The sequence below is a fragment of the Amphiprion ocellaris genome, chromosome 3 (assembly GCF_022539595.1).
Source record: "Amphiprion ocellaris isolate individual 3 ecotype Okinawa chromosome 3, ASM2253959v1, whole genome shotgun sequence".
Classification (NCBI taxonomy): Eukaryota; Metazoa; Chordata; class Actinopteri; family Pomacentridae; genus Amphiprion; species Amphiprion ocellaris.
The window spans coordinates 37038204-37056404 of record NC_072768.1 but is presented as its reverse complement, the minus strand read 5'-3'; the positions used below and the strand labels follow the sequence as shown (position 1 = coordinate 37056404).

The window sequence follows — 18201 nt, the reverse complement described above, 5'->3', positions numbered from 1 at the left end:
TAGCTGTGCAGCATCAGTTACCGTGGAGATCCAGCTGTGCAGCATCAGTTGCCGTGGAGATCTAGCTGTTCAGCATCAGTTACCGTGGAGATCTAGCTGTGCAGTATCAGTTACCGTGGAGATCTAGCTGTGCAGCATCAGTTACCGTGGAGATCCAGCTGTGCAGCATCAGTTACCGTGGAGATCTAGCTGTGCAGCATCAGTTACCGTGGAGACCTAGCTGTGCAGCATCAGTTACCATGGAGATCTAGCTGTGCAGCATCAGTTACCATGGAGATCTAGCTGTGCAGCATCAGTTACCATGGAGATCTAGCTGTGCAGCATCAGTTACCATGGAGATCTAGCTGTGTAGGATCAGTTACCGTGGAGACCTAGCTGTGCAGCATCAGTTACCATGGAGATCTAGCTGTGCAGCATCAGTTACCATGGAGATCTAGCTGTGTAGTATCAGTTACCATGGAGACCATAGAGATTTTTTTGTCATTGTCGTTGTTTTGTGATAATTTTGTCTTTTTGTGTTATTTTTTTCAACTGTTTTTGGTCATTTTGCATCTGTTTGGTATCATTTTGTGTCTTTGTCGCCTTTTGTTTGTCTTTGTGGTCATTTCGTGTCTCTTTTAGATCATTTTTGTGTCTCTTTGTGGTCATTTTGTGTTTCTTTTATGTTGTTTCTTGTCTCTGTGGTATTTTTGTGGCTCTTTTTGGTCGCTTTGTGTGTCTCTGTGATCATTTCATGTCTTCATGTTGTTTTTTGTGTGTCTTTGTGGCCTTTTTCAGCCTGTTGATTTCATTTTGTGTACCTCTGTCTATGTTCGGTCTTTTTGATGTCATTTTGTGTTTCTTTTTGGTTGTTCTGTTTCTCTTTCATGTTGTTTTGTGGTCAATTTATGTCTCTTTGTGGTTGTTTAGTGTCTCTTCATGGCTGTTTTGTGTCTCCTTGTGTTTGTTTTGTGTGTCTTTGTGGTTGTTTTGTGTCTCCTTCTGGTAATTTTTTCTCTTTCTCGTCATTTAGTGTTGTGTTTTGTGCACATCCACTCGCTGCACTGTTGTTTTCTTTTAGTTTTATTTCATTTGACTCAGGGCTCAGACATCTTTAAACTCTGCATGCTTCGTCTTTTCCAGTTTCTCGTGGTTCTCCTGCTTCGTCCGTCTCGTCTTTTGGCAGCTCTAGGTTTTGTCATTGTGTCACCAGAGACGCGTCGTTTCATAAAAGCAGAATTAACACAAAGACAACAATGAAGTGTGTCTCGCTCCGTCACCTTATCTGTTAACTGGGAGACTTTGACCTTGTTACTGAGTCTGCTGCTGGAAATTCTGCTGCCACATGAAAATACAAACAAATGTGCTATTTTGGGATGCGAGCCGCTGGGATGAAGAGTTTACAGCAACAACTCCAGAACCTGATCAGACACGACATCATCGGTGTGACGGAAACCTCCAGAAGCTGCTTCACTTCCTTCATCTAAACTCTGCTTTTATAGAATAGTGAGCTGAAAACAAACAAAAAGAGCCGAAGGCTTCTGCTTCATTTGCAGGTTTTAGCTTTCATTTGGGATTGTTCTGATGTAAACAAACCTTAAATGAATGAACAAACTATTTTTAAAGTTCATCTATAAAAGTGCTTTGATTACAAAAGAAAAATGCGCTAAAGCAAATGTATGAGTTTTGGATAAAAAACAAAACTCTGGCTTCTGAAGCAAAAAAAAAAAATTAAATTTGTGCTTAATTAGACATAAATAAGCTTAAAAAGCAGTTTATGAACAAACTATCTATTCTAAAATATAAAATATTGAAGTGTTTTAATTTAAAAAGAAAAATTGCTCTAAAGCAAATTAATTATTACTATAGAAAACATTTAAATTGTATTAAAAATATCTTATAAAATGATTTTTATTTTTATTTTGAAATGTTCTGAAACTAAATAAATATTTACATGTATGAGTTTTGGATAAATAAACAAAACTGTGTGTCTTCTGAAGCAAAAAGTTTAAAAGAAATACTTATTCAGACATAAATAAACATAGAAACAGTTTATGAACAAACTGTTCCAAAATATTAAAGTGTTTTAATTAAAAAACAATAACAATAGTAGCTCAAAACAAACTACTTCATTTTAATTTCAAGTTTGTTGTGAAATTGTCCTCATGTAAATAAAACTTAAATTTCTGTTTTTTGATGTTTTTTTTTTTTTTTTAATAAAATGCTTTGCAATCAAATTTATATTAATAAAAAAAAGCTCTCTAAGACAGAATTAATATTCAAATGTATGAGTTTTGGATAAAAAGACAAAACAAAACTCTATGTCTTCTGAAGCAAACAAAAACCAACAACAAAACATTTAAATTTGTGCTTCTTCAGACATAAATAAACCATAAAAACTGTTTGTGAACAAACAAAGTGTCTTAAAATACAAAATATGAAAATTTTTAATTTAAAATTTCTGTTGTTTTTCTGTTCCAATTAAATTTATAAAAAATGTTTGATTTTATTTTCAGGTTTTCTAGAACAAAATAAATATTGTGTGAGTTTTGGATAAATAAACATTTATCCAATCCATTTATACATCTTCTGAAGCAAAAAATAAAAAAAATTCTGATGTAAATAAAACTTTAAAAAGTGTTTTGCGATTAAATCTACACAAAAAAAAAAAAAATTTATTTCCAAGCATTTTAAAACAACATAAATAAAAGTTTTGCATGTGAAAATTCAAAATTAATAAATAAATAAAAACAACTCTGCATGTTCTTCAGCAAAAATATACACAATTAAATGAAATTAAATCTGTTTTATTTTGAAATAAACTAGTAAATAGTTCTGTGTTTACTATCTGGTTGTTCTGCAATAAACAGGAAAAAGAATAAAACAGATTTTAATTAGAACTCCTGTCCTTCATCGCTAAGAACTCATGAATCATGGGTAATTCTGTTTATTTCATCACATCTCCATTGTTACTCAAAGTCTGGTTTCATGTTGCATCATCATCATTCTGCTGCAGCGTCACGCCTTCAAACAAGCCTCAGAGTCTAAATAAAGTCAAGTGTCTGTTTTTATCATGACGAGACCAAGATTTATGTTAAAAATTAACCAAAAATATTCAGGTCCAGTCTCTGCAGCGTTTTTATGATGTCTTCTGAAGAAATGATGTAAAAATGACTTTATGACACAATAATACGTCATAAAAGTGAGACTGATGTGATACTAAATCTGGAAAATCACTGAACTCTGTGGTGATTCTTCACTGTAGTTTCCCTTTAAGTTTAATAAAGTTTTATCTTATCTTCAGACATTATTTGTACCAGCAGGTTTGATACTTTTCCTTTAAATAACAGCAAATATTAATAAAATAACATCATTTTTGCTCATTTAAATGCAGTCAAACATTGTAAAATAATTATTTATTTAAAAATACATTTACAAACATTGTAAAATAATTATTTATTTAAAAAAAACAACAACACATGGTTTATGTGAATTTTATGTAGTTTTTGTCATTTTTTAATGCCCACATGTATATTAATACTTTTTAAATTATCTGTAATTTAAATATTATTAAAATAATAATAACAATCTGCAAAATAACAGTCAATTGTAAAAAATAGATAAATAAAAAAACATTCAAAGCATTTTTTAAAAATTTTTTTACATACATTGTTTTTAAATGCAGCTTTTTTAATGTGGCTTTTATTTACAGTGTTAGTCTGTTTTTTTAATGTTCACATGTATATTTATACTTTTTTATATTATCTGTGATTTAACAACTGTAAAATGACAGTAAATTTTAAATTAAAAAATACATTTAAAAAATGACCATAAAAAGCTCACAACCTTTTAATGCAGCATCGTGAGAAATAACTGAAAATTTCAAGTTTTTATCTTTAATAGTTCCTGGGATGTTTTTGTTCAAACAGAATCAAATTTCAAAATAAAATGCTAAAAGTAATTTTTTAAAAATACATCTATACATGTTATGTCAGGAAAAAAAAAATGATATGTCACTCAAAAATGCCAAAAATATCTTTAATAATTTCCATATTTTATAATAAATATATAAATGGGGAAACAGCTTGCAGAGTATAAGCTACAAATATGTGAAATTAAAAGTTTATAAAAGTGTTTTTCGACCTTTTTTTGCTGATGGTGGAGCCCAAATTGGAGCTAAAAGGACTATAAAAGGAATGTATTACATTTATTCATTGTGTGGACATAAACATCAATCAAAATGTTAATTTTTTTATCTGCCAGATAAGTAAAGAGGAAAATATTTGCAATTCATAGCTACAAAGATGTGAATTTAAAATTTTATAAAAGTGTTTCCCGACTGTTTTTTGGTGGTGGAGACCAAACTGGAGCTAAAATATGTTGTTAATGAAGTAAATTTTACACATAAATTCATCATGTGGACACAAAAATTAATTAAAATGTACATTTTTATCTGCAAGATGAGTAAATATGAAATTATTTGCAATTCATAAGAAACAAATGTGCAAAATGTGAAGTTTATAGACAGGTTTTATAAGGATTTTACATGGAATAATCACACAAATTCCAAATATTAATGTTAATCTGTGTTTGCCAGAGGGGCTGCACAGTGGCGTAGTGGTTAGCACTTTCTCCTTGCAGCGAGAAGATCCCTGGTTCACGTCCCGGCTTTCCCGGGATCTTTCTGCATGGAGTTTGCATGTTCTCCCTGTGCATGCGTGGGTTTTCTCCGGGTACTCCGGCTTCCTCCCACAGTCCAAAAATATGCTGAGGTTAATTGATCATTCTAAATTGCCCGTAGGTGTGAATGTGAGAGTGATTGTTTGTCTCTGTATGTAGCCCTGTGACAGACTGGTGACCTGTCTAGGGTGTCCCCTGCCTTCACCTGAGTCAGCTGGGATAGACTCCACCCCCCCATGACCCTAGTGAGGATTAAGTGGTGTATAGATAATGGATGGATGGATGTTTGCCAGATAATAGGAAACAGTTTAGAGCTTGTAAAACATAAATATGTTAAATTAAAAGTTTATAAAAGTGTTTTCCATCATTTTTTGGGGGGTGGAGACCAAACTTGAGCTAAAATGTGTTGTTAATAGAGAGAATATTGCACATAAATTCATCATGTGGACACAAAAATCAGTTAAAATGTACATTTTTATCTGCCAGATGAGTAAATATGAAATTATTTGCAATTTATAAGCAAAGAATTTGTAAAATGTGAAGTTTATAGACAAATTTTATAAGGATTTCACATGGAATAATCACACAAATTCCAAATATTAATGCTGATCTGTGTTTGCCAGATAATAGGAAACACTTTGGAGCTCATAAGCTACAAATATGTAAAATTAAAAGTTTATCAAAATGTTTTCTGACCTTGTTTTGTCAGATAGTTGTGCCTTAAAAGCAACAAATATGAGAAATGAACATTTTATCTGAGCTGTTGTTTAATATTTAATAAATATGTTTTCAGGTTTTAACATTAATGTGATTAAAACTTCCAGATGAAGAGTTAAAGTTGATTCTGTTGATAAAATTCCCCTCCTTCAGCTAAAGTTATTGGTTATTGGTTATTGGTTATTGGTTATTAATTGAGTCTACAGGTGAGTTCCTCAGTCAGCTGCAGGTTGTTTCTTCCTCTGCAGGTAAATTCTCACCTGGCGGCTCCTGCTGTGTGCGCATGCGTGAGTGTTTGTAAGCGTGTGTGTGTGTGTGTGTGTGTGTGTGTGTGTGTGTGTGTGTGTGTGTGTGTGTGTGTGTGTGTGTGTGTGTGTGTGTGTGTGTGACCCAGCACTACTTTCACCTCCGCAGCAGGAAGTCCAGAACCGGAGCTTTATTTCCTCCTCGCGCCGCCGGTTTTTTCCACCGAGCCGCAGATAAAAGAGACACGCGCGAGCTGATGGCAAGACAAACCCACGGAGGGTCACTGAGACACGAACACGCAGAGTGGACATGAAGCAGGTGAGTGGGACTCTGACAGCGCACAAACCCGGGTCCTCCGGTGTTCCGGTGCTCCTCCGGTGTTCCGGTGCTCCTCCATCACCACCGTGTGTCTCCTCCACAGATCCTCGTCCTCGCGCTCTTCCTCGGCCCGGTGTGCTCGTGTAAGATGTCCCGGTGCTACAACGACACCGAGCTGACCAGAGCGGCGGAGCAGAAGCTCCGGAGCCACTACCCGCAGCCCGCCGAGCATCTGGCCACCGCTGCCCGGGGAGCGAAGCCGTCCTGCCCGCTGGAGCTCTACCGGCAGCCCGCCTCCAGGGAGCTCAACGTCCGGTCCGTGTCCCCGTGGACCTACGTGTGAGTACCGAGCTCATGTTTAGCCGTTAAACCGGGAGACCGGGGCAAAAATACGATGGTTTTACGCAAAACTGTGCGTAAAAGTTTGGAAACCCAGAAGTTCCTCTGATGAAAACAGAAATAATAAGATAAAAGCAGATATTATATTATATTATATTATATTATATTATATTATATTATATTATATTATATTATATTATATTATATTATATTATATTATATTAAGACACTTTTAAAACGGTAAAATATTATTATTATTATTATTATGTAAAATAGTATTTTATAGTAATTGTGTGACTATAAAATTAGAATTTAGAATTAGAAATTTCTTTAAAAGCAGATTTTTAATCTTATTTTATTAAGACACTTATACTAATTATTTTTATATATATATATATATATTATATATATATATATATATATATATATATATATATATATATATATATATATATATATATATATATATATATATTATACTATATTGTATTTTATATTGTATAATTGTATATTAAGACATATTAAAAACGTTTAAATATGTTATTATTATTATTATTTTCATTAAACAGTATTTTTACAGATCTAAGAGTGTGACTATAAAGTTGTAAAACACTTTTAATGAATGTAAATCTGCAAAAAAATATATATTATATTATATTATATTATATTATATTATCCATCCATCCATTATCTATACACCACTTAATCCTCACTAGGGTCATGGGGGGGCTGGAGCCTATCCCAGCTGACTCAGGTGAAGGCAGGGGACACCCTAGACAGGTCACCAGTCTGTCACAGGGCTACATACAGAGACAAACAATCACTCTCACATTCACACCTACGGGCAATTTAGAATGATCAATTAACCTCAGCATATTTTTGGACTGTGGGAGGAAGCCGGAGTACCCGGAGAGAACCCACGCATGCACAGGGAGAACATGCAAACTCCATGCAGAAAGATCCCGGGAAAGCCGGGACGCGAACCAGGGATCTTCTAGCTGCAAGGTGAAAGTGCTAACCACTACTCCACTGTGCAGCCCCTATATTCTATTCTATTCTATTCTATTCTATTCTATTCTATTCTATTCTATTCTATTCTATTCTATTCTATTCTATTCTATTATATTATATTATATTATATTATATTATATTATATTATATTATATTATATTATATTATATTTTGAGCCTTTCTTATCAGAAAAAACATTTTACTCATGTTTGTTTGCTTCTTTAACAGGCAACACTGTCAAAAAAACAAACAAACAAACAACAAACAAAACAACATCAAGATGCCAGAAAAGACTCTTCTATCTCTATTCTGCAAATAGGGTTAAAAAAAATAGAAAAAAAAATAAAATAAAAAAAGTTTGATATTTTTTCTTTGTTTGTTTTTACTGGTTGTTGTTTGTAATCAGTAAAGCAACAGTTTAAAATAAATTATCTACCGTTTTCATTCCTTAATATGCATACATTTCCTTCAAATAGCGGCAAATATCTGTACAATAATTTTGTATTTTTAGCAAATTTCAATACAGCCTCGTTTTACAGCTGAGAATTATAAAAGAGAAAATTACTATTTGTAAAAATACAGATTTTTCATTTGGCTGTTTGCACTTTTGACCTTTTTTTTATATTTAGCATTAAAATTATTATTATTTAACTGTAAAATAACACTTCTAAAATATTATTTACCATTTCTCGACTCTTATTATACCTAATTTTTCTTTCAAACAACAGCAAAAATCTGTAAAAATAATATTTTTGCTGATTTAAATACCGTAAGAAAGAAAATGGTGTCATTTTTACAGTTTTATGGTTTAATTCTTACTTTCTTCTTCTTCTTCTTCTTCTTCACAATGTACACTGTAAAAAAGAAAAAAGAAAGCTTCAATATTTTTTTGGGAAATGATTTACTTATTTTGTAGATTTGATGAATATTAAGGATTGAAAAATGATCGACTTTAACATAACAGTTATTTTTTAAACTTTTATTTGACAGATTTTCCCTGATTTGTAAAATTACAGCTAATATCTAATAAAATTACAGAAAAAATGTTAATTTACATGTAAACAATAAATGAAATATAAATTTACACTTTTTTAAACTTTCTAATTATTTATATCAGATTTTTATTTTTATTTATTTATATATATATATATATATATATATATATATATATAATATATATATATATATATATAAATATATAAAAATTATTTCAAGGAAAAATATGTTTACTAAGAATTAAAAAATAATTTCTTTCAGTTCTTAAATGTAAGGTTTTTTTTGTGTGTTACCTTACAGATAATTTTCAGTAAATTTAAAGAAAAAGGTGTAAAATAATATCCACATCAAAAACATTTTTTGACAGCATTTAACTATAAATTTACATTATTTTTATCTTCACAATTATTTATATTAGCTAAAAATATATCTAAAAATTATTCCAAAGAAAAATGTGTTTACTAAGAATTAAAAAGACAAAAGTGTAAATATATATTAACATATTATTTTACAGATATTTGCTGTTATTTTCACAGCTTTGGGACTATAGATTGTAGTAAACATGATTTAAAGGTGGATTTTATGTACAACATTAAGAAATAATCTCTTCTGCTCATATCTAATAATAGCTGTAAACTACATTTTCTGGGTTGAATCTGACTTTTCAAGTGACGTTACATGGTTGGTTTAATGTGGGACTGAAGATGGTTTCATCATTTCTTTACAACGTCTGTAAACTGGGTGGAGAAGCTTCAACACAATCATTATAAAATAAAACTTTACTTTTGCTCCAGCGGCACATTTACAGCCTGCAGGCATCAATCGTTGCTTCCTCGTTAATTAAAGCTTCTGATTTTATTGCTCCAAATGAGGGAAAGTCCCAAATAATCCAACATCAGTTCAGCGTTTGGTGACACAAATCTTCTTCCTCTTCTTCTCCTGGAGCTCCCAGAAAACTGTACCGTGTTTTTAGTGAGAATCCAGAAACAAATTTACTGGATTCTGCAAAGATGAGCTTAGAACATTAAGATCTTTCACCTTCCAGGATGAAAAAGAGACTTAAAGATCCAGAGATTCAATGATCAACTTGAAAAAAAAATGTTTTTGTGATATTTGATCACTTTGTGTAATTTTTTCAGGCAAAAACTCTCAGACACCAGCTTCTCCAGTGTGAATATTTGACAGTTTTCTCAGTTTACTTGACGCAAAAGTAAAAACAACACAAAAATGACACAGAAAGCAGCTAAAATAGAAACAAAATGACCATAAAGATGCTTAAAACAACCGCACAAAGGGATTTAACACAAAGAGACAAACAATAAGAAACAAAAAACAACTACTAAGAGATATGAAACGGTTTAAAAAAGATGTAAAACTACTGTAAAGAGATGCAAAATGTTTAAAAATAGATGCAAAACAACTAAAAAGAGGTGCGACATTCCTAAAAACGAGACACAAAACCTGACAAAATGATGCTAAATAGACACAAAAAGACTTTAAAGGGACACAAAATCAGTCCAAGGAGACTCAAAACTACATAAAATGGTACTGAATAGACACAAACTACACAAAAATACATGAAAAAGACACAAAATCACAATAAAGCGACACAAAACTACACAAAAGACATTAAATAGACACAAAAAGACATTAAAGAGTCACAGAATACACAAAATGACACTAAATAAACACAAAATGACAATAGCGAGACACAAAACTACCCATAAAGACATTAAAGAGACACAAAACTACTACATTGAGATGCAAAATTTCTAAAATAAGATGGAAAACAAATTAAAACTATGTAAAACAGCTAAAAAGAGGTGCAAATTCCTAAAAACAAGACACAAAATCTGATAAAAAGACACTAAATTACATTAAAGGGGCACAAAATCAGATCAAAGAGAGAGAAAAAGTCACTAAAGAGTCCCAAAACTACACAAAGTGATACTAAAGAGACACAAAATCATAGTAAAGATACACAAAATGGCATTAAAGAGACACAAAACTATTACAGTGAGATGCAAAATTTCTACAATAAAATACAAAACAACGAAAAAAATACGCAAAACAACTCTGAAAAGTTGCTAAATTCCCCAACAGAGAAGAGACTGGAACAGCTGCAAGTTGAGTTTATTTCTGATGTTCAGAACCAGAACCAGAACTTCACTGTTTCCTGTCATTAAAGGGACACACAACTATGCAAAATGATACAAAAGAGACACAAAACTACACAAAATGACACTAAATAGGCACAAAAAATACATTTACCCTCCTGTTGTCCTCATTTATGGGCACCAAAAAATATTGTTTCCTTGTCTGAAAAAAATCCAAAAATTTGCAAAACCTTCAAGAAGAAAATTCCAATAATTCCTTAAAAGTTTCCCTTAAATTAAATTTTTTTTAAATCCCTCAAATTTGGCAAGAAAATTCTTGTAAATATTTTCAAAAAATGAGTAAAAATCTTCCAAAAAAATCCTAAAAGTATCTAAAGTGATTCCATATATATCAGTAAAACTTCTAATATTTTCTTTAAGAACATTAATATAAAAATCAACCAAAATCCAGTGAAATTCGCTGGATTTTGCTTGATTTTTTTGTGAATGTTCTTAAGAAACATTTATAACATTTCTTTTTTTTCCATCAAAAAATGTTAAAAAAATTTCCCAAAAATGTTGAAAATGTGGACATCAGAAGTGTCACTGTGAAAATTTTTTTTTTTCCACATTTTCAAACTTTAAAACAGGTCAATTTGCCCTGCAGGACGACACGAGGGTTAAAGAGACACAAAATCACAATAAAAACACATAAAGCTACACAAAATGATACTAAAGAGAGACAAAGACATTAAAGAGACACAAAACTACTACATTGAGATGCAAAATGTCTAAAAAAAAATACACAAAACAACTCCGAAAAGTTGCTAAATTCCCCAACAGAGAAGCAAAAGAGTCCAGCCAGTGATCAGGACCGGGACGGCTGCAGGTTGAGTTTATTCCTGATCTTGACGTTTTGCCGTCTTCTCTCTGCAGAACCAGAACCCTGGAGGACCACTTCCCCTCCAGCTACTCCGAGGCCCAGTGCCTGTGTGCCGGCTGCCTGCTGGTGCAGAGGGACGGCTCGGTGCTGGAGAGTTCCGACTACAACTCTCGCAGCGTCAAGCAGAGTCGAGTGTTTCTGAAGCGGGAGCCCTGCGATAAGGGAGGATATTCTCTGAAGCCGGTGACGGTGGAAGTTTCCGTGGGCTGCACCTGCGTTAAAGTGGTCAGCAGGTCGTAGTCGCACCCACACACTGCGGGATTATTTATATATTTATGTATTTATTGAGACCAGCTGTGAGCAGCTGCACCATGTGGATCCACTGAGGGATCTCCAGATTAACGGCTATCGTATAGTTCTCTGCTCAGGACGCTTATTTATTGCCTCTGACTGTATTTATTGATGCTGTAGCTTTCGTCCCAGTGGGACTTCAACGTCTGGCTTCTTTGAAGCACAATAAAGAGATAAGTTGCATTTTAAAGATGAAACGCTGAAGTTTGTGTGTTCAATAGACCCGAAATCACAATAAAGAGGCACCAACTGGACACCAAATAGACACAAAAAGACATTAAAGAAACACAAAATGACAATAAAGAGACACAAAAAGTCACTAAAGAGTCACAAAACTACACAAAAAGACATTAAAGAGACACAAAACCACAATAAAGAGACACAAAATGACACAAAATCACAATAAGGGTACATAAAATCACAATAAAGACACACAAAAAGACACCATCAGACACAAAAAGACATTAAAGAGACACACAATCACAATAAAGAGACACAAAAAGTCACTAAAGAGTCACAAAACTACACAAAAAGACATTAAATAGACACAAAATCACAATAAAGAGACACAAAATGAAACAAAATCACAATAAGGGTACATAAAATCACAATAAAGACACACAAAAAGACACCATCAGACACAAAAAGACATTAAAGAGACACAAAATCACAATAAAAAGACACAAAAAGACCAAACAGACATTCAAGAGACACAAAATGACACAAAAAGATACTAAAGGGACACAAATTTACATTAAAGAGATACAAAATTAGACACAAAAAGTCGCTAAAGAGTTACAAAACTTCACAAAAAGACATTAAATAGACATAAAACGACACAAAATGACACCAAATAGACACAAAAAGACATTAAAGGGACACAAAATTGCAATAAAGAGAAACAAAACGACACAAAATGACATTAAAGCTACAAAAAAATCAGACCAAAGAGATACAAAAAGTCATTAAAGTATCATAAAGCTACACAAAAAGACATTAAAGAGACACAAAATCACAATAAAGAGACACAAAATGACACAAAATCACAATAAGGGTACATAAAATCACAATAAAGACACACAAAAAGACACCATCAGACACAAAAAGACATTAAAGAGAATAATGCTACATAAGCTGCTGTAACAATGTGAATTTCCGCTGGCGTGGGGAGAAATAAAGGACTTATCTTATAAAATCACAATAAAGAGACACACAAAGACACCATCAGACACAAAAAGACATTAAAGAGTCACAAAACTACACAAAAAGACATTAAAGAGACACAAAATCACAATAAAGAGACACAAAATGACACAAAATCACAATAAAGACACACAAAAAGACATCAAACAGACACAAAAAGACATTAAAGAGACACAAAATCACAATAAAAAGACACAAAAAGACCAAACAGACATTCAAGAGACACAAAATTACACAAAAAGATACTAAAGGGACAAAAATTTACATTAAAGAGATACAAAATTAGACACAAAAAGTCACTAAAGAGTTACAAAACTTCACAAAAAGACATTAAATAGACATAAAATGACACAAAATGACACCAAATAGACACAAAAAGACATTAAAGGGACACAAAATCGCAATAAAGAGAAACAAAACGACACAAAATGACATTAAAGCTACAAAAAAATCAGACCAAAGAGATACAAAAAGTCATTAAAGTATCATAAAGCTACACAAAAAGACATTAAACAGACACAAAATCAGGACAAAGAGACACAAAACTACACAAATACACACAAAAAGAGATTAAATAGATTCAAAATCACTATAAAGAGACACAAAACTACACCAAGTTACACTAAAGAGGCACAAAATTACATTCAAGGGACACAAAATCAGACCAAAGAGACACAAAACTACAAAATGATACTGCAAGGACACAAAATGACACTAAATACACACAAAACTACCCAGAAGGGCATTAAATAGACCCAAAATCACAATAAAGAGACACAACTACACAAAATGATGCCAAATAGAGACAAAAAGACATTAAAGAGACACAAAATCAGGACAAAGAGACACAAAACTACACAAATAGACACAAAAAGAGATTAAATAGACTCAAAATCACTATAAAGAGACACAAAACTACACAAAATAATACTAAAGAGACACAAAATTGCATTCAATGGACACAAAATCAGACCAAGGAGGGTCCGTGTATATTTAGGCAGTTGGATTTTCCGTTCTGAAAAACAAAAAACTAGTGGTTATTTGATTTTCGTTTTAAAATACAAAAATTAAAATTGAAATACAAGGCATTTTTCCTTTTCATGATCAAAAAGGGATGTACGAAATTTTAAAAATGCTTTGATTTTCATTTTATATTTAGAATAACAAAAGAATAAAATCAGTAAGAGACATGTAGTGTCTGATCTGATATGGGTTCTGATAGTTGTTGACCATAAAGTGAACTTTTGACTAACAGGTGGTAGTAATTTCATTGGTATGTGTTTTTCCGCTCAAGAAACTCAATGCTGTGTTGACTTTGGGGTCCACTGTCAAGCTGGAGCTGATGTGTGACCCTTAGGGACATGTAGAGTCGAGGGTCTTCGTCTGACCAGGTATTGTTCTTGAGTAGGGTTTGAACCAGATGTTGTAATTCTATCCTTTACCAGAGGGTATAAAAGCAACCTGATTCCTTTGTTCAAGTGGGATTTTCATATTGTCTGGGAAACTCTCCACAGGAAGACCATGGTGCCTGTTCAGATGCTGTCTTTATTATATAATAAAATTATATTACAAAAGCAACAGTGTCAACGGACGTTTTCATCAACATCTGTACATCCTTGAGGTCTAAGAGAAACTACGACAGACAGAAACGAAAAAAGGTCCGTTTTTTCATTTTCTGAGACCGGAAGTGGTCATCAGCAAGTGTGGAGCCAAACGACAACAAGATTCTCAGAGGGCGGAGCCAGAGAGCAGTGATTGGTCAGACTGACTGAGAGCCAGAGAGCAGTGATTGGTCAGACCATAGATAATATAGAAGACAGCGCGCTAGCATATCTAGTCTGCTATATATCTATGGTTAGCACGTCTGGTAGCATCTGTGGCTGCTAGTGATGGCGAGATGAAGCTTCATGAAGCATTGAGGCTTTCCATCCAACTGGTTCACTCATGGTTTGAAGCTTCATGTTGCTTCATTTGCTCTACTGCGCCATCAACTGGACAAATCAAAGTAAAACAGGCAGAGTGCCTATAATGACACACTAGCTTTGCTGTGAAGCTTTGAATTGTGCTTAAATGATAATTCTGTCCTGGACTGTTCCCTGGACTCCATAGAGGAGGTGGGTGAGAGGAGGATGTTGGCAAAGCTCACATCCATCATGGACAATCCCTCTCACCCACTGCATGACACTGTGGGGTCTTTAAGCAGCTCCTTCAGCAGCAGACTGAGACATCCACCCTGCAAGAAAGAGCGCTATCGCAGGTCCTTCATCCCATCTGCTATAAGACTTTACAACATCAGCATCACTGGCTGATGTTAACATAAACTGGACTATATCATTACCACCCCAAACCATAAAATTTGCACTGACATTCTTGCACTGCACATCTCTGCACTTTTAAACTTTATTTTTATTTTTATTTTTTCTGTTAAAAAATTTTGCCACCCTTGTATATATTGTAAATAAAGCTGCTGTAACAATGTAAATTTCCCCTGGAGTGGGGAGAAATAAAGAACTTTATCTATCTTATCTTATCTAAACAAGTAATATACTTAATATAGTGTCTGCTTTTCCTGACAGCAGGACAGAGGGGGAAATGGAAACAAATTGGGGAAAGATTTGAGATTTGTAGCTTGACTGCTTGATTGATGTCAGGTTCTGGCTTTCTGTAAAGTGCTTAGATGCTTTTAATTGTAATAAGGGCTATATAAATGAAATTTATTGTGCTTTTGCTACTTGTTGTTTTGTGACTGCGTGTGGTACCAGTGACAACCTGTAAAACAAAAGTAGGGACAACATTTTATTTGTTTTCATTCAAAAATATCAATTTTTCCACAGTGCTGGGATTCAGGCGACTTCTTTTTTTTTGGACAATATTTTTCTAGCTCCTTGGAACACAACAGACACTTCACCTTTTAAAATACAAAAAAAAAAGAAGAAAGAAATTAGAACAAGCGGTGTTTGGTGTTGTCACAGTTATTCATATTACACTTGTTATGTGCCTGCTTTATTAGGAGAAATCAGGTCAAAGTGTTCCCAGACAGGGGAGAATCTTCTCTTTCTGGCTGGTTCTATATATAAAAACAGAGTCTCAAAGCGATTGAATGCAAAGATACAGCAGGTAAAAATCCAACAAATGTGAACGGGGAATCCATTGCGTTTCGCTGCACCTTATATTTTGAATTGCACGTCAAACCTGCGAACCACTTCCTGAACCAGTCACGTGGTACGACCGGCTTGCGAGGCTTCGTCATCATTTTGGCTCCTCCCCTAAATGAAGCAAGCCTCGATACGCGCTTCCTGGACACGCCCCCTCCATTACTCGACACACGCTTCGAAACCTCGGCGCATCTCGTAGCATCACTACTGGTAGCATCTCTGGCTGCTGTTGACCTTGTTTTTAGAGTAAAACACGGTAAGAAGATAAATACTTCTAACCTGTAGCGTTATTTTGTTGTACGTTAAGTCAGCGACTTGTGAAGAGTTGTGTTTTGTCGTGTTTGAGCAGTTGGTCCGGACGCGTTAGCTAGCTAAGCGGCTAAGTTAGCTAGCGGGCTAATTAGCACAGGTGGCTAACTTACTGCTGAACACCTGTGTTAGTTGCTGCTGCAGCTGTCCTCATTATTAGAAGGAAATTCTCAACCTGTATTTCTCTGCTGTGTATTTTAGCTTTTAAAAAAGTTATTTTACTTTAAGGTTAACTGAAACCCGTTCAGCTGCACTGAAGTTTAACATTCAGCTGCTTTGAATTAAACTGTGCTTAACTTAACATTGAACAACATTACCTCTCTGAATCTCCATAATGTCATTAAATTCCTTCTCTCTTCCACTGCTTAAGTTCAATCCAGTATATAAAATGACATTAATAGTGAATAAACTAACAACCAGCCATTGTATTTATTTGTTATTGCATGTATTTGTAGTAAAACATGAGTTGAAACATCCTACTTTTGGATCTAGAACTGCACAAGCCGTTCATTTTCAGTCACCTGATGAGTTAAACTCCTCTTTTTATGTGAGGTTGAAGCAAAAAGTCTGAGTTAACAAAGAAAGTTGTTTATAATTTGCGATACCTGTTATCTCTGACTGAGGCTTTAGTTTCTGTTGAGCTGATTTACACGTAGAAACTTTGTTCAGGAAGATTTCTCAGTAGCTCAGAGGACAGGCTGCTTTTTACACAACCTTGTAAGAGAATGTCTGTCAATGCTTTCAGCAGAATTTAGAAACACAACACTTCCTAAACAGATATTTTGAGGCTGTGAGGTTGAACGTTTGAGAGTATATCAGTGTGTTTGTTTGTGGTCTTTGTGTTTCTAGGTGGAAGCTGAATTAGTGAGGATGACTCCTGCTCCTGTCATCTCTAAGCTCCTCCCACATCTTTACCTGCACATGAGGAAAATCACTCCTGTAGAATGCAGGTATGTTTGTCATTATTATAAAAAGATGTTGCCTGGTGACCTGTCAGAAACCCATTATACAGAGTCAGCCAAAATAATGTTTACACACATCAGGAAAAGAAAAACTTGCATAAATATTTCAATACCAAATTTATTCAGACATCACGAGATTAATAAAAGTTATCTTTGACCTCTACAATTACAAGAGGTGCTCAAAGTGGTGGCCACTGGCTTCCAGACATTTCTGTTGTGTTGTAGACGTCACTTGTTGATGCTCCATTCATGAGGGTAGCGCCATCTGTTGGGAAAACATCGTACAACAGGACACAGAGTTATCGTGATTTGATCAAACTTAGAAAGAGGTATTTATATGTGTAGAAGTACTTATACAAATGAAATATTTATAAAAGGTTTTCTTTTCCTGATGTGTGTAAACATTATTTTGGCTGATTCTGACTCTGTGAACTTAATGAGAACAAAACTGTCATTTAATTGTTGCTCTGAAAGCTTCTTTAGTGAAAACCAGCTGGTGTTCTGGTTTGAAACAAACTGCTGTTGAGGTCTGTGTTTTTAGGTTTAACCCCAGTTTCTGAATGAACTGATAGTTTGTTTTTTTTTCCTGATCAATGTGGACGTTATACAAAACCCAAAACCGGTGAAGTTGGCACATTGTGTAAATTGTAAATAAAAAGAGAATACTATGATTTGCAAATCCCTTTCAACCTATAATCAGTTGAATATACTGCAAAGACAAGATACTTAACGTTCGAACTGGTAAACTTTGCTATTTTTTGCAAATATTAGCTCATTTGGAATTTGATGCCTGCAACATGTTTCAAAAAAGCTGGCAGAAGTGGCAAAAAAGACTGAGAAAGTTGAGGAATGCTCATCAAACACTTATTTGGAACATCCCACAGGTTAACAGGCTGATTGGGAACAGGTGGGTGCCATGATTGGGTATAAAAGCAGCTTCCCTGAAATGCTCAGTC

The 18201-nt window shown here is 33.9% G+C and overlaps 1 protein-coding gene across 1 annotated transcript; it reads left to right on the top strand.

Moving 5' to 3' along the window:
- Nucleotides 1-5779: 5779 nt before the first annotated feature.
- il17c (interleukin 17c) lies at nucleotides 5780-13864 on the top strand. Its single transcript, XM_023269730.3, has 3 exons — nucleotides 5780-5940; nucleotides 6044-6279; nucleotides 11319-13864. Exons 1-3 carry the CDS (start codon nucleotides 5932-5934, stop codon nucleotides 11563-11565), a joined length of 492 nt encoding a protein of 163 aa, XP_023125498.3. The 5' UTR covers nucleotides 5780-5931; the 3' UTR covers nucleotides 11566-13864.
- Nucleotides 13865-18201: the final 4337 nt, after the last annotated feature.